At 45.3% G+C, this 26,552-nt stretch overlaps 1 protein-coding gene across 1 annotated transcript; it reads right to left on the bottom strand.

Moving 5' to 3' along the window:
* Positions 1-914: 914 nt before the first annotated feature.
* LOC143774763 (olfactory receptor 5G3-like) lies at positions 915-1,838 on the bottom strand. Its single transcript, XM_077262526.1, has one exon. It carries the CDS (start codon positions 1,836-1,838, stop codon positions 915-917), a length of 924 nt encoding a protein of 307 aa, XP_077118641.1.
* Positions 1,839-26,552: the final 24,714 nt, after the last annotated feature.

The raw sequence follows: 26,552 nt of genomic DNA, 5'->3' as shown, positions 1-26,552 counted from the left end.
TGAGGGTGATCAATCAGTGGAACAGGCTGCCATGAGAGGTGGTGAGTTCCTATGAAATGGAAGTCTTCAAACAGAGGCTGGACAGAAATGGTTTAGTGACTCCTGCAATGAGCAAGGGGTAGGACACAATGACCCTGGCAGTCCCCTCCAATTTTAACATTGTATTCTACGATATCTTGATGTATGTAACAATCTATAGTTTCAATAAATACCATTCACTTATGTAGGAATGAACAAGGTTAAAGAAGCACCCCTCTTCCCATCAAAGATTTTATCCTCTTAATATATTGCAATTATCATATTATCCAGCACTGTATGTGTACAATTGTTCATTTTTCCTTTCTACCTAGCTAGTTCTTCTCCCTTTTTCTGCTCCATGTAGAAACAGGAAGTCTCTTTTCTCTGCAAAAATCCTTCCTCTCTTTAAATCCTAACCCAGCTGCTCTCTCCTCCTGCCAGGGACTTTTGAAGTGACTTATGATTAATAAAGGGAAAATTGACCACCCGCTTCTATATAGAACTTGGAAGGTGTCAGCTCATCAGTTTTTAATCACGTGATGTTATAGATCTAAAGGAAAAGAAAATAATTAATTAAGTAGAAGGGCAAAATGAGCAACTGTAAGTACGCAGTGTCATATAATAGGAAGATTGCAATAGTATAAGTGAATGCAATCTTTGATAGAAGGAGGAGTGATTCTTTAAAAAAATGATATATAGAGGAATTGTGTAAAAAAAGAAAATGTGATAAGTACTGAAAAAAATATTGTCATTGAATCATCTCATCCATGATTTATTGTGAATATTCTGTCAAGAAAATCCAGAAGACAAATTTATAGTTCCTCCCTTTCCCCATCTGGAAATACAGTAATTAGCTAAGATAGTCTCATAAATATGTGTAATATCACTGATTATCTTTAACATTTTCTAAACATTTGTTGAAGAGCTCTCCTGATCTCCTGATTCCTCAGACTGTAAATGATGGGATTCATCATTGGAGACACCACAATGTACAGCAGAGATAAAAACTTGTTTGTGCTCGATGATCTGTCATTGGATGTTGGCATGTAAATAATGAAGAGAGTTCCATAGTAGATACATACAGTGATGAGATGGGAGCCACATGTGGAGAAGGCTTTTAACAAGCCACTGGTGGATGAAAGGGTCATTATGATGAAGAAAATAGTCAAATAGCTGATAAGAATTAAACCAAGAGGAATGACACCACCAATGATGGATATTACAAAGTCAACCAAAGTCAAGATGCTAGTGTCGGAAGTAGTCAATTCAAGAATTACCCTGAAGTCACAGAAGAAGTGGTCAAGTACGTTGTTACCACAAAACTCCAGCTGCCAAACAAAAATCATCTCAAAGGAAATTACAAAGATCCAAAACCAGGAGCCAAGAACCATCTTGAAGCAAACATGAGGTTGCATTATAGAATTGTAGCGCATCGGGCTGCAAATGGCCAAGTACCGATCATAAGACATTATAGTGAGCAGATTAACTGGGCTATAACAAAATATGAAGACGATATGTAGCTGGAAGATGCAGCTCCTCACTGGCACCTCCTTCATGTCCATTAGAATTATATTTAACATCATGGGCACAATGGTCGTAGTGGAAAGGATATCGGCTGCAGCTAGATGCTTGAGAAAGTAGAACATTGGGATTTTGAGGTTGTGATTGGTGGACACCAACACTATAATGAGGAGGTTTCCAGCCAGTATTATCAGGTAACAGAAGAAGAAAGGGATGAAGAGCAGAAATTTGTATTTATATAGACCTGTAAATCCAAGGAGCAGGAACTCTGTGACTTCAGTCTGGTTGACGTCACACATTTTCAGTGAATACACTGAAAACAAGAGAAACTGATTGAAGTCTCTTGTAAGAAAGTGAATTATGTAAATAATGAAAACATTAAAAGATCACAATAATCTATATCTAGAAAAAATGCCTCATACACAGATTATCGATGCTGATAAGCCCCACGTGGAGATGACCCTCGTAGAATTGTGCCATAAGATTACGGCAGTCCGCAACTCGTATTTTTGAAAGTCAGTTACCAAGTGGGTGTGTGACCATGTGAAACTTGGGTGATACTAATACTAATATAATTCTAAATAATCTAATTTTATACTTTCATAAATAATAAATGAGGTTATCGGAACCTTACACATTGATGAATAAAAATTATTAAATCAATAATAATGTGATTTTGCCTTTTTGCAAGGATTTTACAAGGAATTTCCATTCTTTGAGATTTTATTTGTATTAAATTTCCCTTTTAATACTCTATGGTCTCTAGACCACAGAACATAATAGAAGTAATATGTAAAAAATAAAAAAAATATATCCTTATACTCACCTCTTTCTTATACTCACCTCTGCAGTCTCTTCTTTCCTCACTGTCACCCGTCCTGTCCTTGTTGCATTTTCTGCTCCTGTAGAGAGTGCTACAATCGTCAGGGCTCTGACACACGAGTGGGGAATTCCAGCTTTGATTAAGCCTAGGAGGATTCTGCAAAAAGCAAAAAAAAGGTAATAGAATCTCGACGTTCGCCCTGAGTTTGCGCATACATTCCCAGAACCATACCAGGCCTCATCAGAGCCAGACATTCCAACTCAGAAGGTCCAAGGATATTAGTACTGTACACGTAGCCGAAATAAGAAGATGATGCGACAGGGACCAGACAGGTTACAATGAGTAGCAAAGGAATCAGAGACCTGAGCAGTAAGTAGAGTACAAGAAAATCAACATTTTTTACCTTTTGATGGCCCTTAAAGTCCTAAAAATGTCTGCAATCCTAATATAAATTCATACATTATAACGTGTTCTTAGAAACTTATGGATTGATGACTAGGCATGAGTGGATTAGGGAAAATTCAATGTAACCTACCTATGCAAATATTCCAGGTAAATTGGATTTACAGAGAAGTTTTTCTGGGCAATACAAAAAAAATCCTGAAAACATGACCTATTGGTGGCTCTCGAGGACCGGAGTTGAGGAACACTGTTCTAGGTTATGGAAATGTTTTTGCCTGATTCAAAATTTACAACTTTTTCTACAAATGTTTGCTCCATTTTTTGAAACATACCAGTGTTTGAGTTTAAAAGTTGCATAAAAGGTGAAAGAAAAAACATAAAGACCATTTTTCCGAAATTCATAAACTGCGTAGTCCAGAAACCTTGCAGGAATTTCAGCAAGCAAATATTCAACATGCGCACATACCCTAATGCTGGAGTCACATTATCAATTTTAAAATTGGTCCAATTTTGTTCCTGGAAAGTCAAATGAGTGTAATGCAAGTGTCATGTGAGTACAATCCAATGTTTAAACACCAAGCATCCAATTTACATCCAAATGCAGTGCGATTGCTATCTGATTACAATGCTATTTTAACATAAGATTTTTTTATCGAGCAATTCTCTATATAATTTACACATTGTTTACCAAGAAAATATTCTTAACCCCTTAGTGACAGAGCCAATTTGGTACTTAATGACCGAGCCAATTTTTACAATTCTGACCAGTGTCACTTTATGAGGTTATAACTCTGGAACGCTTTATCGGATCCCGCTGATTCTGAGATTGTTTTTTCGTGACATGTTGTACTTCAAGTTAGTGGTAACATTTCTTCGATAATACTTGCGATTATTTATGAAAAAAATGGAAATATGGCGAAAATTTTTAAAATTTTGCAATTTTCAAACTTTGTATTTTTATGCCCTTAAATCAGAGAGATATGTCACAAAAAATAGTTAATAAATAACATTTCTCACATGTCTACTTTACATCAGCACAATTTTGGAAACAATTTTTTTTTGTTAGGGAGTTATAAGGGTTAAAAGTTGACCAGCAATTTCTCATTTTTACAACACCATGTTTTTTTTAGGGACCACATCACCTTTGAAGTGATTTTGAGGGGTCTATATGATAGAAAATAACCAAGTGTGACACCATTCTAAAAACTGCACCCCTCAAGCTGCTCAAAACCACATTCAAGAAGTTTATTAACCCTTTACGTACTTCACAGGAACTAAAACAATGTGGAAGAAAAAAATGAACATTTTACTTTTTTTTGCAAACATTTTACTTCAGAACCATTTTTTTTAATTTTCACAAGTGTAAAAACAGAAATTTAACCACAAATTTTGTTGTGCAATTTTTCCTGAGTACGCCGATACCCCATATGTGGAGGTAAACCACTGTTTGGGCGCACCACAGAGCTTGGAAGTGAAGGAGCACCGTTTGACTGTTTCAATGCAGAATTGGCTGGAATTGAGATCGGACGCCATGTCGCGTTTGGAGAGCCCCTAATGTGCCTAAACAGTGGAAACCCCCCACAAGTGACACCATTTTGGAAACTAGACCCCCCAAGGAACTTATCTAGATGTGTGGTGAGCACTTTGAACCCCCAAGTGCTTCACAGAAGTTTATAACGTAGAGCCGTGAAAATAAAAAATCGCATTTGTTTTCACAAAAATGATTTTTTCGCCCACAAATTCTTATTTTCACAAGGGTAACAGGAGAAATTAGATGACAAAAGTTGTTGTGCAATTTCTCCTGAGTACGTCGATACCCCATATGTGGAGGTAAACCACTGTTTGGGCGCACCGCAGAGCTTGGAAGTGAAGGAGCACCGTTTGACTTTTTCAATGCAGAATTGGCTGGAATTGAGATCGGATGCCATGTCGCGTTTGGAGAGTCCCTGATGTGCCTAAACAGTGGAAACCCCCCACAAATGATACCATTTTGGAAACTAGACCCCTTAAGGAACTTATCTAGATGTGTGGTGAGCACTTTGAACCCCCAAGTGCTTCACAGAAGTTTATAACGTAGAGCCGTGAAAATAAAAAATCTCATTTTTTCTACAAAAATGATCTTTTTGCCCCCAAATTTTTATTTTCACAAGGGTAACAGGAGAAATTAGACCACAAAAGTTGTTGTACAATTTCTCCTGAGTACGTCGATACCCCATATATGGGGGTAAACCACTGTTTGGGCGCACCGCAGAGCTTGGAAGAGAAGGAGTGTCGTTTTACTTTTTCAATGTAGAATTGGCTGGAATTGAGATCGGACGCCATGTCACGTTTGGAGAGCCCCTGATGTGCCTAAACAGTGGAGACCCCCCACAAATGACACCGTTTTGGAAACTAGACCCCTTAAGGAACTTATCTAGATGTGTGGTGAGCACTTTAAACCCCCAGGTGCTTCACAGAAGTTTATAACGTAGAGCCGTGAAAATAAAAAAAATTGCATTTTTTCTACAAAAATGATCTTTTTGCCTCCAAATTTTTATTTTACCAAGGGTAACAGGAGAAAATGGACCCCAGAAGCTGTTGTACAACTTGTCTTGAGTACGCTGACACCCCATATGTGGGGGTAAACCACTGTTTGGGCGCATGGCTGAGCTCGGAAGCAAAGGAGCGCCATTTGACTTTTCAATGCAAAATTGACTGGAATTGAGATCGGACGCCATGTCGCGTTTGGAGAGCCCCTGATGTTCCTAAACAGCAGAAACCCCCCAAAAGTGACCCCATTTTGGAAACTAGACCCCCCATGGAACTTATCTAGATGTGTAGTGAGAACTTTGAATGCCCAAGTGCATCACAGAAGTTTATAATGCAGAGTCGTGAAAATAAAAAATATATATTTTTTACCAATAAAGATTTTTTAGCCCCCAAGTTTTTATTTTCACAAGGGTAACAAGAGAAATTGGACCCCAAAAGTTGTTGTCCAATTTGTCCTGAGTATGCTGGTACCCCATATGTGGGGGTAAACCACTGTTTGTGCGCACGGCAGAGCTCGGAAGGGAAGGAGCGCCATTTTGGAATGCAGACTTTGATAGAATTGTCTGCGGGCGTTATGTTGCGTTTGCAGACCACTAATGTACCTAAACAGTAGAAACCCCCAACAAGTGACCCCATTTTGGAAAATAGACCCCCCAAGGAACTTATCTAGATATGTGGTGAGAACTTTGAATGCCCAAGTGCTTCACAGAAGTTTATAATGCAGAGTAGTGAAAATGAAAAATATTTTTTTTCCCACAAAAAAGATTTTTTTAGCCCCCAAATTTTTATTTTCACAAGGGTAACGAGAAATTGGACCCCAAAAGTTGTTGTCCAATTTGTCCTGAGTATGCTGGTACCCCATATGTGGGGGTAAACCACTGTTTGGGCGCACGGCAGAGCTCGGAAGGGAAGGAGCGCCATTTTGGAATGCAGACTTTGATAGAATTGTCTGCGGGCGTTATGTTGCGTTTGCAGACCACTAATGTACCTAAACAGTAGAAACCCCCAACAAGTGACCCCATTTTGGAAAATAGACCCCCCAAGGAACTTATCTAGATATGTGGTGAGAACTTTGAATGCCCAAGTGCTTCACAGAAGTTTATAATGCAGAGTAGTGAAAATAAAAAATATTTTTTTTCCCACAAAAAAGATTTTTTTAGCCCCCAAATTTTTATTTTCACAAGGGTAACAAGAGAAATTGGACCCCAAAAGTTGTTGTGCAATTTGTCCTGAGTATGCTGGTACCCCATATGTGGGGGTAAACCACTGTTTGGGCGCACGGCAGAGCTCGGAAGGGAAGGAGCGCCATTTTGGAATGCAGACTTTGATAGAATTGTCTGCGGGCGTTATGTTGCGTTTGCAGACCCCTAATGTACCTAAACAGTAGAAACCCCCACAAGTGACCAAATTTTGGAAACTAGACCCCCTAAGGAACTTATCTAGATATGTGGTGAGAACTTTGAAAGCTCAAGTGCTTCACAGAAATTTATAATGCAGAGTAGTGAAAATAAAAAAATATATTTTTTTCCAACAAAAAAGATTTTTAGCCCCCAAATTTTTATTTTCACAAGGGTAACAGGAGAAATTGGACCCCAAAAGTTGTTGTCCAATTTATCCCGAGTACGCTGATGCCCCATATGTGGGGGTAAACCACTGTTTGGGCGCACGGCAGAGCTCAGAAGGGAGGGAGTACCATTTGACTTTTTTAGCGCAAAATTGGCTGTCGTGTTTGGAGACCCCCTGATGTACCTAAACAGTGGAAACCCCCCAATTCTAACTCCAACCCTAACCCCAACACAGCCCTAACCCTAATCTCAACCCAATCCATAATCCTAATCACAACCCTAACGATAATCACAACCCTAACCCCAAAACAGCCCTAATCTCAACCCTAACCATAACCCTAATCAAAACCCTAAATCCAACACACCCCTAACCCTAATCCCAACCCTAACCCTAATCCCAACCCTAATCCCAAACGTAACACTAATCCCAACCCTAATCCAAACCCTAACCCTAATCCCAACTCTAACCCTAACTTTAGCCCCAACCCTAACTTTAGCCCCAACCCTAACCATAACTTTGGCCCCCGTCGTCACAAAAAAAGTTCAATGTAACCTTTTTTTTGTACGTCGCGTCCGCCATTTCCGCAGATGCGTGGCCGTAACTCTGCCCCCTCCTCCCCAGGACATAGACTGGGCAGCGGATGCGTTGAAAAACTGCATCCGCTGCCCACGTTGTGCACAATTTTCACAACGTGCGTCGGTACATCGGGCCGACGCATTGCGACCGCCCCGTACCGACGCAAGTGTGAAAGAAGCCTAAGGCTACTTTCACACTAGCGTCGTACTCGGCCCATCGCAGTGTGTCGGGCCGACGTACCGAGGCTAGCGTTGTAAGCGCCGCACAACGGGGGCAGCGGATGCTGTTTTTTCAACGCATCCGCTGCCCCATTGTGAGGTGCGGGGAGGCAGGGGCGGAGTTCCGGCCACGCATGCGCGGTCGGAAATGGCGGACACGTCGCACAAAAAAGTTACATGTAGTTTTTTTTGTGTCAACGGTCCGCCGAAGCACGACGCATCCGTCGCACAATGGATGCGACATGTGGCAATCCGTCGCAATGCGTCGCTAATGCAAGCCAATGGAGAAAAAACGCATCCTGCAAGCACTTTTGCAGGATGCGTTTTTTCTCCAACGACGCATTGCGACGGAAGCCAAAAAACGCTAGTGTGAAAGTAGCCTAACCCTAACCCTAGCCCTAGCCCTAACCCTAAATTTAGCCCCAACCCTACCCCTAACTCTAACCCTAACTCTAACCCTAACTCTAACCCTAACCCTAACCCTAACCCTAACTCTAACTCTAACTCTAACCCTAACCCTAACCCTAACCCTAATTTTAGCCCCAACTTGTCTTCTCCTGCCGGCCGGCAGATGGCAGCAGATGGCGGGCGCACTGCGCACCGGCGATCGCAAAGCAGGGGTCGGTGCAAACCGACCCCGATCATGTTCTTTGGGGTCTCGGCTACCCCCGGCAGCCGAGACCCCAAAGAACATCCGGGTGCCGGGCGGCGGGCGCACTGCGCGTGCGCCCGCCATTTTTTCCCGGAAAAAAGGTGGCGGCGCCCATGGGGAGACACGAGGAGCACCGGGGGAGGTAGGTAAGTATTGGGGGGCTATTGGGGGCCATCGGGGACCACATTTCTCTGTCCTCCGATGTGCGATCACATCGGAGGACAGAGAAATTAAACGGCAAATCGCGTTTTTTTTTTTTTTGTTGCGACCGCCGGTAAACGGTTAATTACCGGCGATCGCAACTCGGGGGTCGGTAAAAACCCCCCGAATCATGTTGTCTGGGGTCTCGGCTACCCTCGGCAACCGAGACCCCAGAGAAAATCCGACTCTGGGGGGCGCTATTCACTTTTTCCACAGCGCCGTTAATTAACGGCGCTGTGGATTAAGTACCCTTAGCGGCCGCCGTTAAAAGGCGTATCGGCGGTCGTTAAGGGGTTAAAAAATAAGATAGATAGATACATAGATAGATAAAAAGCCTGCAATTCAGCAGCCGCATACAGTAAAATCAAAGTAGCAGCCGACAGGATAGAAGAGATGGATTACATACAGTAAATATGGAGCAACCGCTAGAGCCATGGGGTACTTGGGTCGGGCCGGACAGGTTTCAAGGGGATTGTCACAGCAGAAGTGACCCAGTCCATGGCCCTGGGCATCCAATAAAAGTGAATTGAAAGGGGAATAAAGTTTATGGGAGATTAGTTCATGACTAGTGTTGAACGATACTGTCATGTCGGACGCTGTTCATACTAGGGCGTTCGACAGACAGCGGTAATTCCGCTTTTGTCCACTATGCGCTCAGTGGCATAGGCTAGTTTTTATCTAGCTGGTCCGGGGTTAATTTAGCTGGTGCTCGGATTGGAAGCTGGGTCACGCCCACTGCCTTTAAATAGTCCTTCTGAACATTGGGCGTCGCCGATTATAGCTTCTGTCTTGTGCTTGGTTATCTCGGTCTGGAGTGGTGGTCTAGGAGTTGGAGAATCATATCTGGTGGTGTATTTCCCTTTGTCATATTTTCTCCTTCCTTTATTTGTATTTTTTTTACCCTGTGCACTTATAATGTATTCCTGTGTGACTGTGGCATGGTGCATATTTTCTGTTATCCTTGTCTGTGCTAACTGTGGATATTGGTGTGTGGTCTCGTCACTGGGTGGTGGGTGGAGGTTTCAGCCTAGGGTTGAAACAGGAGACAGGGTGAGGGTGGAGGCCCAGACATGCACACCATCAGTGTAAACTCTGGGAGAGGGTCAATCAAATGGAATAGCAGGAATTTTTTTAAGACGTTCGGAGTTACAAAGATATTGACTATGTTAAGCTTTTTTTATATTTTGTCAGATATTTATGTTTCTCTACTTCCATGCTCTTCACCTTCTTTTTTACTTCTCCCACACTTTCTCCTTCATCATCCTCAGCAGCAGCACCTTTTTCATCAACTTCTCCACTTTATTCATCTTCTTCCTCTTCACCTTCTTCCTATTAGTCTTTTTTTACATTCTTCATATTCTTCTTATTCAACTCTTCTTCATATTCTACTTCTTCATCTTCTTTATATTCTTCTTCTTCATCATATTCTTATTTGTGACAGGCATTCCTGTAGTTGTTATCTATAAATGTTTGAAGATTACACCTTCCGTTCTGCCTGTCACAAAGGATTTACAACAGGATTTGTCTGCATTCAGTTTGGCCTGCAGCAGCAGGTCTTTTCCAGGGGCACCACGAGGATGAACGGACTCACCCCCATACACAGCTTAGTCTTCTTCTGCTTATAATTTAGATAATATATTTTGCTCTGTTTTTTAGTCTTATGCTTAATGTTCTTCTGCGTTTTGTTCTAAAGCTTCTTGTTCTTCTGCTGCTTGGTCTTCTGTCTCTTGTTCTTCTGTATCTTGGTGGTGGTCTTCTTGTTCTTTGTCCTCTTGGTCATCTTCTTCAGGGTCATCTTCTTGGTCTTCTTTGGGATAGTATTCAGGGTCGTCGTCATCAGGGTCGTCATCTTCTTTGGGGTGGTCTTCAGAGTCATCGTCATCAGGGTTGTCGTCTTCAGGGTCATCGTCTTCTGGGTGGTGGTCTTCAGGGTCGTCGTCTTCAGGGTCATCGTCAGGGTCCAAAGTGATTACCAAAAACCATTCCAAAAAGCTTGAACTTAGAAATGTAGCAAAAGGTACAAGAAGGCTGAGGAACTGCCGACAACCAGCTGATGGTACTGGAACCCGGATGGGTAGCAGAAAGTACAAGAGCCAATGGAACTACCGAGGACCAGCTGATGGTACTGGAACCCAGTTACTAAGCAGCAGTTACCAGTGCTAGAAAGCACTACCAAGGACCAGCAGATGTTGGTGGAACTTGGATACCGAGAAGGAGGCACCTAATCCAAAGGCACTGCTGGAACTAGCTGATGTTACTGGAACCCAGGGAGACATAATCAAGATTGACTTCCAAGGAACCAGCTAATGGTACTGGAACTCAGATAGGCAGCAGAAGGTACACATGAAAAAAAAGTTGCAAGGCCGCTAGCCGGCCGGAGTTACCGAAACTCACAGTCCTACAGGGGGAGCTTGTCCTCTTGACACTACGGAACCAGCCGTCATATCCTACAGCCCACATAGGAAGCACCTAAACTGCAGGCACCGTAGAGTCGGCTAACCCGAGTTCAACACGACAGGACAACGTATTGGAGGCAAAGTGATGTTGACACTACCCGGAAACTGCTGGCGTGCTGGAACCAGACTGGGCAGGAGGGAGTACCCGTGCCAAAGACACTGCCGGGAAACAGCTGGCGGTGCTGGAGCCCAGGGTAAATACTGGAAACAGAGTGGAGGCAGGGGTCTAATTGGAGCAAGTTTAAGATCAGTAGTAGTGTGAATGTGGACAGAGCAGGAGAAATTGCAGGACACACAGCAGGGGATCAGCTGACGTTACTGAGCCCTAATAACACTGGCGCATGTGTTGACTGTGCAGACGACACTTCTGAGCAGCAACTGGCAGTGTTGGAGCCCAGGGTAAATACTAGAAACAGAGTGGAGGCAAAGGCCTAATTGGAGCAAGTTTAAAATCAGTAGTAGTGTGAATGTGGACAGAGCAAGGGAAATTGCCGGACACACAGCAGGGGATCACCTGACGTTACTGAACTCCAATAACACTAGAGCATGTTTTGACTGTGCAGATGGCACTTCTGAGCAGCAACTGGAGGTGTTGGAGCCCAGGATAAATACTAGAAACAGAGTGGAGGCAGAGGCCTAATTGGAGCAAGTTTAAAATCAGTAGTAGTTTGAATGTGGACAGAGCAGGAGAAATTGCAGGACACACAGCAGGGGGAGCAAGTGTTGACTGTGCAGATGGCACTTCTGAGTAGCAACTGGCGGTGTTGGAGCCCAGGGATTACAGTTCAGGTGGTAGAAACATCAACACAACAGGAGACCAGGATACTTTTGCCAACCAATTATTTAATCTGGAAGAGGAGTGGCAAATTCCTGCGAGATCCAGGCCTTGTTCATTTTCAGAAAAGTAAGCCAGTCACCATTATCGGAGGATAGTCGCATGCGACGATCTGTTAGTACACCACCTGCGGCACTAAAGAAGCGTTCCGATAATACACTAGCAACAGGGCAAGCCAGCACCTCCAATGCATACTTGCTAAGCTCTGGCCATGTATCCAGCTCAGAGACCCAAAACTTGAGGGGGGAAGAGCCATCTGGGAGTACACTGAGGGGCAAGACATGTAGTCTGTCACCATCTGACGGAAATGTTGCCTACTGCTGACTGAAGCCATCTGTGATGGTGTAGACATTTGCGGTGGGGACACAAAACTTTGCCACATTTGGGCCATACTGTCCTTGCCTTGTGCTGAGGCCCTGCTTCTGCTCCCTCTTTGTGCAGAGCTTCCTCCACTGCCTCGACGCACTGAGCTGCTTTGTAAAGCACTAGCAGCACTGCTCTTGGGTGGAATGGAGAACATAATGGAATGCACCAGCGTGTCCTGGTCCTCCTGCATTTTACGCTCCCGATTCAAAGGTGTTATGAGGCTTTGTAAGTTGTCCCAGTAGCGAGGATCTAGTAGGGTGGACACCCAATAATCAGCCATGTTGAGAATGTGGGCGATGCGGTGGTCATTTCTCAGGCACTGCAGCATGAACTCAACCATGTGCTGCAGACTGCCAACTGTGTTATGACCCCAATGGCGAGGGTCTCAGAGGAACGTGGAAGTCTGCAGAATACAAAAATCCAGCTCATAGGGCAGTGGTAACTGGGTTGACCATATATCTACTCCTAACGCCAACACTAGAAGTAGCCGGGGATCATTCCTACGTTGATTCTAGATGACACGCGCCAGCCGGAGAATCTAGCTACCCCTAGTAGAGGAAAACAAAGACCTTTCTTGCCTCCAGAGAAGGGGACCCCAAAGCTGGATAGAAGCCCCCCACAAATAATGACGGTGAGGTAAGAGGAAATGACAAACACAGAAATGAACCAGGTTTAGCACAGAGAGGCCCGCTTACTGATAGCAGAATAAAGAAAGGTAACTTATATGGTCAACAAAAACCCTATCAAAATCCACACTGGAAATTCAAGAACCCCCGAACCGTCTAACGGTCCGGGGGGAGAACACCAGCCCCCTAGAGCTTCCAGCAAAGGTCAGGATATAGATTTGGAACAAGCTGGACAAAAATACAAAACCAAAACAAATAGCAAAAAGCAAAAGGCAGACTTAGCTGATATAACTGGAACCAGGATCAGTAGACAAGAGCACAGCAGACTAGCTCTGATAACTACGTTGCCAGGCATTGAACTGAAGGTCCAGAGAGCTTATATAGCAACACCCCTAACTAACGACCCAGGTGCGGATAAAAGGGATGACAGAAAAACCAGAGTCAAAAAACTAGTAACCACTAGAGGGAGCAAAAAGCAAATTCACAACAGTACCCCCCCCTTAGTGAGGGGTCACCGAACCCTCACCACGACCACCAGGGCGATCAGGATGAGCGGCATGAAAGGCACGAACTAAATCGGCCGCATGAACATCAGAGGCGACCACCCAGGAATTATCCTCCTGACCATAGCCCTTCCACTTGACCAGGTACTGAAGCCTCCGCCTGGAGAGGCGAGAATCCAAGATCTTCTCCACCACGTACTCCAACTCGCCCTCAACCAACACCGGAGCAGGAGGCTCAGCAGAAGGAACTACAGGCACAATGTACCGCCGCAACAAGGACCTATGAAATACATTGTGAATAGCAAACGACACAGGAAGATCCAGACGAAAAGATACAGGATTAAGGATTTCCAATATCTTATAAGGCCCAATAAAACGAGGTTTAAATTTGGGAGAGGAGACCTTCATAGGAACAAAGCGGGAAGAAAGCCATGCCAAATCCCCAACGCGTAGTCGGGGACCCACACCGCGGCGGCGGTTGGCAAAGCGCTGAGCCTTCTCCTGTGACAACTTCAAGTTGTCCACCACATGATTCCAGATCTGCTGCAACCTATCCACCACAGAATCCACCCCAGGACAGTCAGAAGGCTCCACATGACCCGAAGAAAAGCGAGGATGGAAACCAGAGTTGCAGAAAAAAGGCGAAACCAAGGTGGCGGAACTAGCCCGATTATTAAGGGCAAACTCAGCCAACGGCAAGAATGTAACCCAATCGTCCTGATCAGCAGAGACAAAACACCTCAAATAAGCCTCCAAAGTCTGATTGGTTCGCTCCGTCTGTCCATTAGTCTGAGGATGGAAAGCAGACGAAAACGACAAATCAATGCCCATCCTACTACAAAAGGATCGCCAGAACCTGGAAACGAACTGGGATCCTCTGTCTGACACAATATTCTCAGGGATGCCGTGCAAACGAACCACGTTCTGGAAAAACACAGGAACCAGATCGGAAGAGGAAGGCAGCTTAGGCAAAGGAACCAAATGGACCATCTTGGAGAAGCGATCACATATCACCCAGATAACGGACATGCCCTGAGATAGCGGAAGATCAGAAATGAAATCCATGGAGATATGTGTCCAAGGTCTCTTCGGGACAGGCAAGGGCAAGAGCAAACCGCTGGCACGAGAACAGCAAGGCTTAGCTCGAGCACAAGTCCCACAGGACTGCACAAATGACCGCACATCCCTTGACAAAGAAGGCCACCAAAAGGACCTGGCCACCAGATCTCTGGTGCCAAAAATTCCCGGGTGACCTGCCAACACCGAGGAATGAACCTCGGAAATGACTCTGCTGGTCCACTTATCCGGGACAAACAGTCTGTCAGGTGGACAAGACTCAGGCCTATCAGCCTGAAATCTCTGCAACACACGTCGCAGATCCGGAGAAATAGCTGACAAGATAACTCCATCTTTAAGAATACCAACAGGATCAGCGACTCCAGGAGCATCAGGCACAAAGCTCCTAGAAAGAGCATCGGCCTTCACATTCTTTGAACCTGGTAAATACGAGACAACAAAATCAAAGCGGGAGAAAAACAATGACCAGCGGGCCTGTCTAGGATTAAGGCGTTTAGCAGACTCGAGATACATCAGATTTTTGTGATCAGTCAAGACCACCACACGATGCTTAGCACCCTCGAGCCAATGACGCCACTCCTCAAATGCCCATTTCATGGCCAACAACTCCCGATTGCCCACATCATAATTTCGCTCGGCAGGCGAAAACTTCCTAGAGAAAAAGGCACAAGGTTTCATAACAGAGCAACCAGGGCCTCTCTGCGACAAAACGGCCCCGGCCCCAATCTCCGAAGCATCCACCTCAACCTGAAAGGGAAGTGAGACGTCAGGCTGGCACAAAACAGGCGCCGAAGTAAACCGGCGTTTCAACTCCTGGAAAGCCTCCACGGCAGCAGGAGCCCAGTTAGCTACATCGGAGCCCTTCTTGGTCATATCCGTCAAAGGTTTCACAATGCTAGAAAAATTAGCGATAAAACGACGGTAGAAGTTAGCGAAGCCCAAGAACTTCTGAAGACTCTTAACTGACGAGGGCTGAGTCCAATCAAGAATAGCTCGGACCTTGACTGGGTCCATCTCCACAGCAGAAGGGGAAAAAATGAACCCCAAAAAGGGAACCTTCTGTACACCAAAGAGACACTTTGAGCCCTTGACAAACAAAGAATTTTCACGCAAAATTTTAAAGACCAACCTGACCTGCTCCACATGCGAATCCCAATTATCAGAAAAAACCAAAATATCATCCAGATAAACAATCAAAAATTTATCCAGATACTTCCGGAAAATGTCATGCATAAAGGACTGAAAAACTGAAGGCGCATTGGAGAGCCCAAAAGGCATCACCAAGTACTCAAAATGACCTTCGGGCGTATTGAATGCGGTTTTCCATTCATCACCTTGCTTAATGCGCACAAGGTTGTACGCACCACGAAGGTCTATCTTGGTGAACCACTTGGCACCCTTAATCCGGGCAAACAAGTCAGACAACAGCGGTAAAGGATACTGAAATTTGACAGTGATCTTATTTAAAAGCCGATAATCAATACAAGGTCTCAAAGATCCGTCCTTTTTTGCCACAAAAAAGAATCCCGCACCAAGAGGGGAAGAAGACGGACGAATATGTCCTTTCTCCAAAGACTCCTTGATATATGAACGCATAGCGGTATGTTCAGGTACCGACAGATTAAACAGTCTTCCCTTAGGAAATTTACTGCCTGGGATCAAATCTATAGCACAGTCACAGTCCCTATGAGGAGGCAGTGCACTGGACTCAGACTCACTGAAGACATCCTGATAATCAGACAAATACTCCGGAACTTCCGAAGGCGTAGAAGAAGCAATAGACACAGGCAGGGAATCCCCATGAATACCACGACAGCCCCAACTTGAGACTGACATAGCCTTCCAGTCCAGGACTGGATTATGGGTCTGTAACCATGGCAGCCCTAAAACAACCAAATCATGCATTTTATGTAAAACCAGGAAACGTATCACCTCGCGGTGTTCAGGAGTCATGCACATGGTAACCTGTGTCCAATACTGCGGTTTATTTGCTGCCAATGGTGTAGCATCAATACCCCTAAGAGGAATAGGATTTTCTAATGGTTCAAGAGTAAAACCACAGCGCTTAGCAAATGAGAGATCCATGAGACTCAGGGCAGCACCTGAATCTACAAACGCCATGACAGGATAAGATGACAGTGAGCAAATCAAAGTTACAGACAGAATAAATTTAGGTTGCAAATTACCAACGGTGACAGGACTAACAACCTTAGCTATACGTTTAGAGCATGCTGAGATAACATGTGTAGAATCACCACAGTAGTAGCACAAGCCATTCCGGCGTCTATGAATTTTCCGCTCATTTCTAGTCAGGATTCTATCACATTGCATTAAATCAGGTGTCTGTTCAGACAACACCATGAGGGAATTTGCGGTTTTTCTATCACATTGCACCGAATTAGGTGTCTGTTCAGACAACACCATGAGGGAATTTGCGGTTTTGCGCTCCCGCAACCGCCGGTCAATTTGAATAGCCAGGGACATGGTATCATTCAGACCTGTGGGAATGGGAAAACCCACCATAACATTCTTAATGGCTTCAGAAAGGCCATTTCTAAAATTAGCGGCCAGTGCACACTCGTTCCAATGTGTCAGCACGGACCATTTCCGAAATTTTTGGCAATACACTTCAGCCTCGTCCTGCCCCTGAGACATAGCCAGCAAGGCCTTTTCTGCCTGAATCTCAAGATTGGGTTCCTCATAAAGTAAACCGAGCGCCAGAAAAAACGCATCAAGATCAGCCAATGCCGGATCTCCTGGCGCCAGCGAAAAAGCCCAATCCTGAGGGTCGCCCCGTAAGAACGAAATAACAATTTTTACTTGCTGAGCAGAATCTCCAGATGAACAGGGTCTCAGGGACAAAAACAATTTACAATTATTCACGAAATTCCTAAACTTAAACCTGTCTCCGGAAAACAGTTCAGGAATCGGTATTTTAGGTTCTGACCTAGGATTTCTGATAACATAGTCTTGTATGCCCTGCACACGAGTAGCCAGCTGGTCCACACTTGTAATCAAGGTCTGGACATTCATGTCTGCAGCAAGCATAGCCACTCTGAGGTAAAGGGGAAGAAGGAAAAAAAAAAAAAAAAAACTCAGAATCTTCTTTCTTATAATCCCTCTTCTGCAATGCATTAAACATTTAATACTGGCCTGGCAAACTGTTATGACCCCAATGGCGAGGGTCTCAGAGGAACGTGGAAGTCTGCAGAATACAAAAATCCAGCTCATAGGGCAGTGGTAACTGGGTTGACCATATATCTACTCCTAACGCCAACACTAGAAGTAGCCGGGGATCATTCCTACGTTGATTCTAGATGACACGCGCCAGCCGGAGAATCTAGCTACCCCTAGTAGAGGAAAACAAAGACCTTTCTTGCCTCCAGAGAAGGGGACCCCAAAGCTGGATAGAAGCCCCCCACAAATAATGACGGTGAGGTAAGAGGAAATGACAAACACAGAAATGAACCAGGTTTAGCACAGAGAGGCCCGCTTACTGATAGCAGAATAAAGAAAGGTAACTTATATGGTCAACAAAAACCCTATCAAAATCCACACTGGAAATTCAAGAACCCCCGAACCGTCTAACGGTCCGGGGGGAGAACACCAGCCCCCTAGAGCTTCCAGCAAAGGTCAGGATATAGATTTGGAACAAGCTGGACAAAAATACAAAACCAAAACAAATAGCAAAAAGCAAAAGGCAGACTTAGCTGATATAACTGGAACCAGGATCAGTAGACAAGAGCACAGCAGACTAGCTCTGATAACTACGTTGCCAGGCATTGAACTGAAGGTCCAGAGAGCTTATATAGCAACACCCCTAACTAACGACCCAGGTGCGGATAAAAGGGATGACAGAAAAACCAGAGTCAAAAAACTAGTAACCACTAGAGGGAGCAAAAAGCAAATTCACAACACAACTGGCCAAGAAATGCTGTCCCCTGCTTGAGGCGTGATCTCTGCCTGCTCTGCATCACCCAACCCTCGCTCTATCATACTGACTACTAGAGCATTGTGTACCTACCTCCTCTGGGCAGATGTCTTCCTCCTCCATTGACTCCTCCTCATCCTCCTCACAAATTGTCCCATGCCTAGGCCTTTGTGAGGAACCACGTTGCACAGACTGTCCAGAACCAGATGGCATTTGTGGCTCCTCATCCTCCACCTCTTCCACAACCTCCTCCCTTAGTGCTTGCAGTGTTTTTTCAAGCAGGCAAATAAGGGGGATAGTCATGCTGACTAGTGCATCATCTGCACTCGCCATCCGTGTGGAATCATCGAAGGCACGCAAAACGTGGCAGATGTCCTTCATAGTGGTCCACTCAGTGGTGGTGAAGTGTGAACGGCGCGCAGTTCGACTTGTTTGCGCCTGATGCAGCTGGGACTCCATTACTGCTGCCTGCTGCTCACACAACCGCTCCAACATATGTAAGGTTGAATTCCACCTGGTGGGTAGGTCACATATGATGCGATGTTCCGAAAGGCTGAATCGGCGCTGCAGAGCTGCAATGCGCGATCTTGCCATGCTGTAACGCCACAAGTGATCGCACTCTAGGTGGACCTTGTGCAGCAGTGCATCAAGATCCGGATAGTCCCTCAAAAAACTCTGCATGACCAAGTTGAGCACATGTGCCAGACATGGGATGTGAGTGAGGTTGCCTAGGCACAGAGCTGCCACCAGATTTCGACCATTGTCACACACTACCATGCCTGGCTGTAGATTCGCTGGCACAAACCACACGTCGCTCTCCTGCTTGATGGCATTCCAGAGCTCCCACACTGTATGGCTTCGATTCCCCAAAGAAATTAATTTCAATATGGCCTGTTGACATTTGGCCATGGCTGTGCTCATATTGGTCGTAACAGATAAGCGTTCACGGGTCCATGTGGAGGTAGACTTTTAAAGCTCCTGCAGTGCTGATTCAGAGGAACTGGAGTATGAGGAGGAGTCAATGTGTACAGACTGGATTCCTGCAATCTTTGGAGTTGGCAGAACACGTATAGCACCACTCTCAAGATCTGTACCCGGCTCCACAACATTTACCCAATGGGCAGTGAGGGAAAGGTATCGTCCCTGTCCATGGTTACTGGTCCACGCATCGGTGATCAGTTGGACCTTGCTACTGACGGCATTTAGTAGCACATGTTTAATGTTTCCCTCCAAATGCTTTTGCAGGGCAGGGACAGCTTGCCTGCTGAAATAAAAGCAGCCGGGCACGTTGTATTGTGGGACTGCCAATGCCATGAAGTTACGGAAGGTGTCAGTCTCCACCAGCCTGAATGAGAGCATTTCAAGGGACAGTAGTTTTGCAATGCCAGCATTCAGAGCCTGTGCTCGGGGGTGGTTTGCCGAGTATGGGCACCTTTTCTCCCATGCCTGTGCTACCGATTGCTGTAGACTGGCCCGGGAGTGTGAGGATGACAGGGAATGTGGTGCTGTGGGTGGAATTACACTGTGTCTCTGTACAACAGTGCCAGAGGTTCTTCTATGGCGATCCTGTGAGGAAGCCGAACCAGCTGTGTGTGAGCTGGAGGAAGAGGCTACAAAAAGAGCTTAAGAGGTTGTATGTGGCGCTGTAGGTTGGCCTAGGTCTTCAGTGTGTCTTTGTAACTCCACCACGTGCTTGGTCCACACATGTTTCCACATATATGTGGTATTGAGGTTGCTGACACTTTTCCCTCTTTTGACTTTCTGATTACACAGCGTGCATTTGACTAAGCAAATGTAATCTGCAACTGTGTCAAAAAAGGACCAGGCACTGCAAATCTTGGGAGCGCCCGTTTTGGGTTTTGGAAGAGGCATGCTCTTAATGGGTGCCAAAGTGGAGACTACAGGCAACCCAGTCTGCCCTCTCCCTTCTTTTTGGGCCGTTCAGGGAATCTCTTCCTCAGAGCTGCTCCCACCACCTTCCTGTACCTCACACCATGATGGGTCAAGGACCTCATCATCTACACTACCCCATTCCAACTACTGCTTCTCCTGGGTAGTCTCGGCAGCACAGTATGCACAAGAAAGTGGCACCTGAGTCTCATCATCAGATGCGTACTGAGGTGTGCTGACTGTAGGCACTGGCCCACCCGCCTCTTCAGATTCAGAGAGACAAAGCAGTTGCGCATCACTGCATACTGCCTGTTCTTCAATTTCTCGAATGCTGCTTGGCTGGCCCCCTCTTTCCAAGCCAAAAGATTCAGAGAACAGAATTAGAGATGGCTCCTGTCCAGGGCTCTCTGACTGCCTGGGAAATTTAAATTTAATACACCGCACACTCTGAGGGTATCATTTGAAAACAGATTTTTGAATTTATTGAAGTGCTATAGATTTATTATTCAACAGTGCAAAGTGCGACCAGAAGTCAAACTGACAACGTTTCGACTCCTCCCGAGTCTTTATCAAGTGGTCGCTGAAAAGAACAGAACAAATATAAACAACTGTACAACAAAAGTATACATACAAAGAACATTGTGCTCCTGCGCCGCTTACACACCAGCCACCAGGTAACACTCTGACCCACCAATGCAATTGCAGTCTTCTGTCCTATATCGCATATGATCCTGGTATCATCCAGGATTCCGGTTCATATCATGTATTTCCCTCCAGAGGCCCTCTACCTTCAGCCCTTTTGCGACCTGCGCAATTTACCCCCTGTTACTGCCAGATAACTCTCAGGTGGAGTCTCCTACCAGCCACATCGTAAGGTAATGTCTCATAATGCCTTTCCCTATGCACTATCCATATTTACTTTAACCTGATAGCACCTGGGTTTCTGACTTGCACTGTACATCTCGTTGCAGAGGTCATCCACCTACAGCCCTATCGTAGCTAATGCTACCTATATTGCCAGAGAAATTTAACAATAGTCCCATATTAACAGCAGCGCAAGGTAATATCCTTTACAACCGCTCCCTACTTTTATCTTTCTACTATGTATACACGTTTTAACCCGGTGCATCCATAACAGAGTATACCTGCGTTACAACAGACCCACCTGGTGATGAACATTCCCTACGAGGCCAATTTTCTCATTATCTACAGATTTTGCCAGGTAATACCACACAATATTGCCTATTATACTGCTATATCGGCAACAACCCCTAACCCCCCCTAATCTGGTGCATCCTTAATAGGTTCCTTCTTGCGGCACAACAGGACTATTGCAATTGGTTTTGGGCCACTAGTATACCATTTAGTACTCTCTCCAGCTCTGACAGGTACAACGACACCATTACTACATTTGACCCTCCATGTGTCTTGTTTTATCATACATCCATATCCTATATATTCCTAACAGATTATACCTGCGGTACCACAAAGAAAGGCCACCCGCCTATTATTTAACAAAATATTATGTAAGGTACACTTTCCTAATATTTGGATTTAGGTTGTTTTTCATCTACGGTCCCTACTAACATTCTTTATTCTTTATAGATATTCTATATACTACAAGGATACTATTTATGCTATACCACTATTCACCTTGCTAAGGTAAACTTCACTTCGGTATCTTCTCGTACCTACCTGTTATGACCCCAATGGCAGAGGGTCTCAGAAGCTATTACCAAGTCTGCAAACACAAAAACCAGCTCATAGGGCAGTGGTAACTAGGCTGACCGTATACCTGATCCTAGCACCACAAATAGCAGCAGCCGGGGAACGTACCTACGTTGGTTCTAGACGTCTCGCGCCAGCCGGAGAACTAACTAACCCTAGAAGGGAAAAGATAGACCTTTCTTGCCTCCAGAGAAAAGACCCCAAAAGTTGGATACAAGCCCCCAACAAATAATAACGGTGAGGTAAGAAGAAAAGACAAACGTAAGAATGAACTAGGTATTTAGCAAAGAGAGGCCCACTGACTAATAGCAGAATATAGGAAGATGACTTATACGGTCAGCAAAAACCCTATCAAAATTTCCACGCTGAATATTCAAGAACCCCCGAACCGTCTAACGGCCCGGGGGGAGAATATCAGCCCCCTAGAGCTTCCAGCAAAATCAGGAATCACATTTAGTACAAGCTGGACAAAAAATAAGAGCAATGCAAATAACCAAAAAATAAGGAAGCAGGACTTAGCTTATTTTGCAAGAACCAGGACCAGCAGACAGGAGCAAACAGAAAGGAACTGATTACAACGATGCCAGGCACCAGACTGAAAATCCAGGAAGCTTAAATAGCAACACCCCTGGACTAACGAGCCAGGTGGGTACCAAGCTGAGGAAAGAAACTCAAAGTGTCATGTCGCTAGTGACCACAAGAGGGAGCCAAGCAATCCAATTCACAACAGTACCCCCCCTTAAGGAGGGGTCACCGAACCCTCACCAAGACCACCAGGACGATCAGGATGAGCAGCGTGAAAGGCACGAACCAAATCGGCCGCATGAACATCAGAGGCGACCACCCAGGAATTATCCTCCTGACCATAGCCCTTCCACTTGACCAGATACTGAAGCCTCCGTCTGGAGAGACGAGAATCCAAGATCTTCTCCACCACGTACTCCAACTCGCCCTCAACCAACACCGGAGCAGGAGGCTCAACAGAAGGAACCACAGGCACAACGTAGCGCCGCAACAAAGACCTATGGAACACGTTGTGAATGGCAAACGACACCGGAAGATCCAAGCGAAAGGACACTGGATTAAGGATTTCCAAAATCTTATAAGGACCGATGAAGCGAGGCTTAAATTTAGGAGAGGATACCTTCATAGGAACAAACCGAGAAGACAGCCACACCAAATCCCCAACACGAAGTCGGGGACCCACACCGCGGCGGCGGTTGGCAAAACGCTGAGCCTTCTCCTGTGACAACTTTAAGTTGTCCACCACATGATTCCAGATCCGCTGCAACCTATCCACCACAGAATCCACCCCAGGACAGTCAGAGGGCTCAACATGTCCCGAGGAAAAACGAGGATGAAAACCAGAGTTGCAGAAAAATGGCGAAACCAAAGTAGCGGAACTAGCCCGATTATTAAGGGCAAACTCAGCCAATGGCAAGAAGGTCACCCAATTATCCTGATCCGCAGAAACAAAACACCTCAAATAAGCCTCCAGTGTCTGATTTGTTCATTCCGTTTGGCCATTAGTCTGAGGATGAAAGGCACAGAAAACGACAAATCAATGCCAATCTTAGCACAAAAGGATCGCCAGAACCTGGAAACAAACTGGGATCCTCTGTCAGACACGATATTCTCAGGAATGCCGTGCAAACGAACCACATTCTGAAAGAATAAAGGAACCAAATCGGAAGAGGAAGGCAGCTTAGGCAAAGACACCAAATGGACCATCTTGGAAAAGCGATCACATACCACCCAGATGACAGACATGCCCTGAGACACCGGAAGATCCGAAATGAAATCCATGGAAATGTGTGTCCAAGGCCTCTTCGGGACAGGCAAGGGCAAGAGCAACCCGCTGGCACGAGAACAGCAAGGCTTAGCTCGAGCACAAGTCCCACAGGACTGCACAAATGACCGCACATCCCGTGACAAGGAAGGCCACCAAAAGGACCTGGCCACCAAATCTCTGGTGCCAAAAATCCCCGGATGCCCTGCCAACACCGAGGAATGAACCTCGGAAATGACTCTGCTGGTCCATTTATCAGGAACAAACAGTCTGTCAGGTGGACAAGAGTCAGGTCTACCAGCCTGAAATCTCTGCAACACACGTCGCAAATCCGGAGAAATGGCTGACAAGATTACTCCCTCTTTAAGAATACCAGCTGGCTCTGAGACTCCAGGAGAGTCAGGCACAAAGCTCCTTGAAAGAGCATCAGCCTTCACATTCTTTGAACCTGGTAAATACGAGACCACAAAGTCAAAACGGGAGAAAAACAATGACCAACGGGCCTGTCTAGGATTCAGGCATTTAGCAGACTCGAGATACATCAGATTTTTTGTGATCAGTCAAGACCACCACACGATGCTTAGCACCCTCGAGCCAATGACGCCACTCCTCAAATGCCAACTTCATGGCCAACAACTCCCGATTGCCAACATCATAATTCCGCTCAGCAGGCGAAAACTTCCTAGAAAAAAAAGCACATGGTCTCATTACAGAGCAACCAGGGCCTCTCTGCGACAAAACGGCCCCTGCCCCGATCTCAGAAGCATCCACTTCAACCTGAAAGGGAAGTGAGACATCAGGCTGGCACAAAACAGGCGCCGAAGTAAACCGGCGCTTCAGCTCTTGGAAAGCTTCCACGGCTGCAGGAGCCCAATTAGTAACATCAGAACCTTTCTTGGTCATATCCGTCAAAGGTTTAACAACGCTAGAAAAGTTAGCGATAAAACGACGGTAGAAGTTAGCAAAACCCAAGAACTTCTGAAGACTCTTAACTGACGTGGGTTGAGTCCAATCATGAATAGCTCGGACCTTGACTGGGTCCATCTCCACTGCAGAAGGGGAAAAAATAAAACCCAAAAAGGGAACCTTCTGTACTCCAAAGAGACACTTTGAGCCCTTAACAAACAAAGCATTCTCACGCAAAACCTGAAACACCATCCTGACCTGCTTTACATGGGAGTCCCAATCATCAGGAAAAACCAGAATATCATCCAGATAAACAATCATAAATTTATCCAGATACTTCCGGAAGACATCATGCATAAAGGACTGAAACACTGAAGGAGCATTAGAGAGCCCAAAAGGCATCACCAAGTACTCAAAATGACCTTCGGGCGTATTAAATGCAGTTTTCCATTCATCTCCTTGCTTAATGCGCACAAGGTTGTACGCACCACGAAGATCTATCTTGGTGAACCACTTAGCACCCTTAATCCGGGCAAACAAGTCCGACAACAGAGGCAAAGGATACTGAAATTTAACAGTGATTTTATTCAGAAGCCGATAGTCTATACAAGGTCTCAAAGATCCGTCCTTCTTGGCCACAAAAAAGAATCCCGCACCAAGAGGGGAAGAGGATGGACGGATATGCCCCTTCTCCAGAGACTCCTTGATATACGAACGCATTGCGGTATGCTCAGGTACAGACAGATTAAATAATCTTCCCTTAGGAAATTTACTACCTGGAATCATCTATAGCGCAGTCACAGTCCCTATGAGGAGGAAGAGCACTGGACCTGGACTCGCTGAATACATCCTGATAATCAGACAAATACTCAGGAACTTCCGAAGGAGTAGAGGAAGCAATAGACACCGGTGGGGAATCACCATGAATTCCCTGACAGCCCCAACTTGACACAGACATTGCCTTCCAATCCAAGACTGGATTATGGGTCTGTAACCATGGCAGACCCAAAACGACCAAATCATGCATTTTATGCAGAACAAGAAAACGAATCACCTCCCGATGTTCAGGAGTCATGCACATTGTTACCTGTGTCCAAAACTGCGGCTTATTTTCCGCCAATGGCGTAGCATCAATACCTCTAAGAGGGATAGGATTTACCAACGGCTCAAGAACAAAACCACAGCGCTTGGCAAATGACAGATCCATAAGACTCAGGGCAGCACCTGAATCCACAAACGCCATAACAGGGTAGGAAGACAATGAGCAAATTAAAGTCACAGAAAATAAATTTAGGTTGCAAATTACCAATGGCGACAGGACTAACAACCCTTGTTAGGCGTTTAGAGCATGCTGATATAACATGTGTAGAATCACCACAGTAAAAACACAACCCATTCTGACGTCTATGATTTTTCCGTTCATTTCTAGTCTGAATTCTACCACATTGCATTAAATCAGGTGTTTGTTCAGACAACACCACCAGAGGATTAGCGGCTTTGCGCTCCCGCAAACGCCGGTCAATTTGAATAGCCAGCGCCATGGAATCATTCAGACTTGTAGGAATGGAGAAACCCACCATCACATTCTTAATGGCTTCAGAAAGGCCATTTCTGAAATTTGCGGCCAGAGCATACTCATTCCACTGAGTAAGCACGGACCATTTCCAAAATTTTTGGCAATACACTTCAGCTTCATCCTGGCCCTGAGAGATAGCCAGCAAGGCTTTTTCTGCCTGAATTTCAAGATTGTGTTCCTCGTAAAGCAACCCGAGCGCCAGAAAAAACGCATCAATATTTGCCAATGCCGGATCTCCTGGCGCTAACGAGAAAGCCCAATCCTGAGGGTCGCCCCGCAAGAAAGAGATAACAATTTTAACTTGCTGAGCTGAGTCTCCAGACGAACGGGGTCTCAGAGATAGAAACAATTTACAATTATTCC

Source organism: Ranitomeya variabilis, chromosome 5, assembly GCF_051348905.1.
Source record: "Ranitomeya variabilis isolate aRanVar5 chromosome 5, aRanVar5.hap1, whole genome shotgun sequence".
Taxonomy (NCBI): domain Eukaryota; kingdom Metazoa; phylum Chordata; class Amphibia; order Anura; family Dendrobatidae; genus Ranitomeya; species Ranitomeya variabilis.
This window is presented reverse-complemented; position numbering and strand designations above follow the sequence as displayed.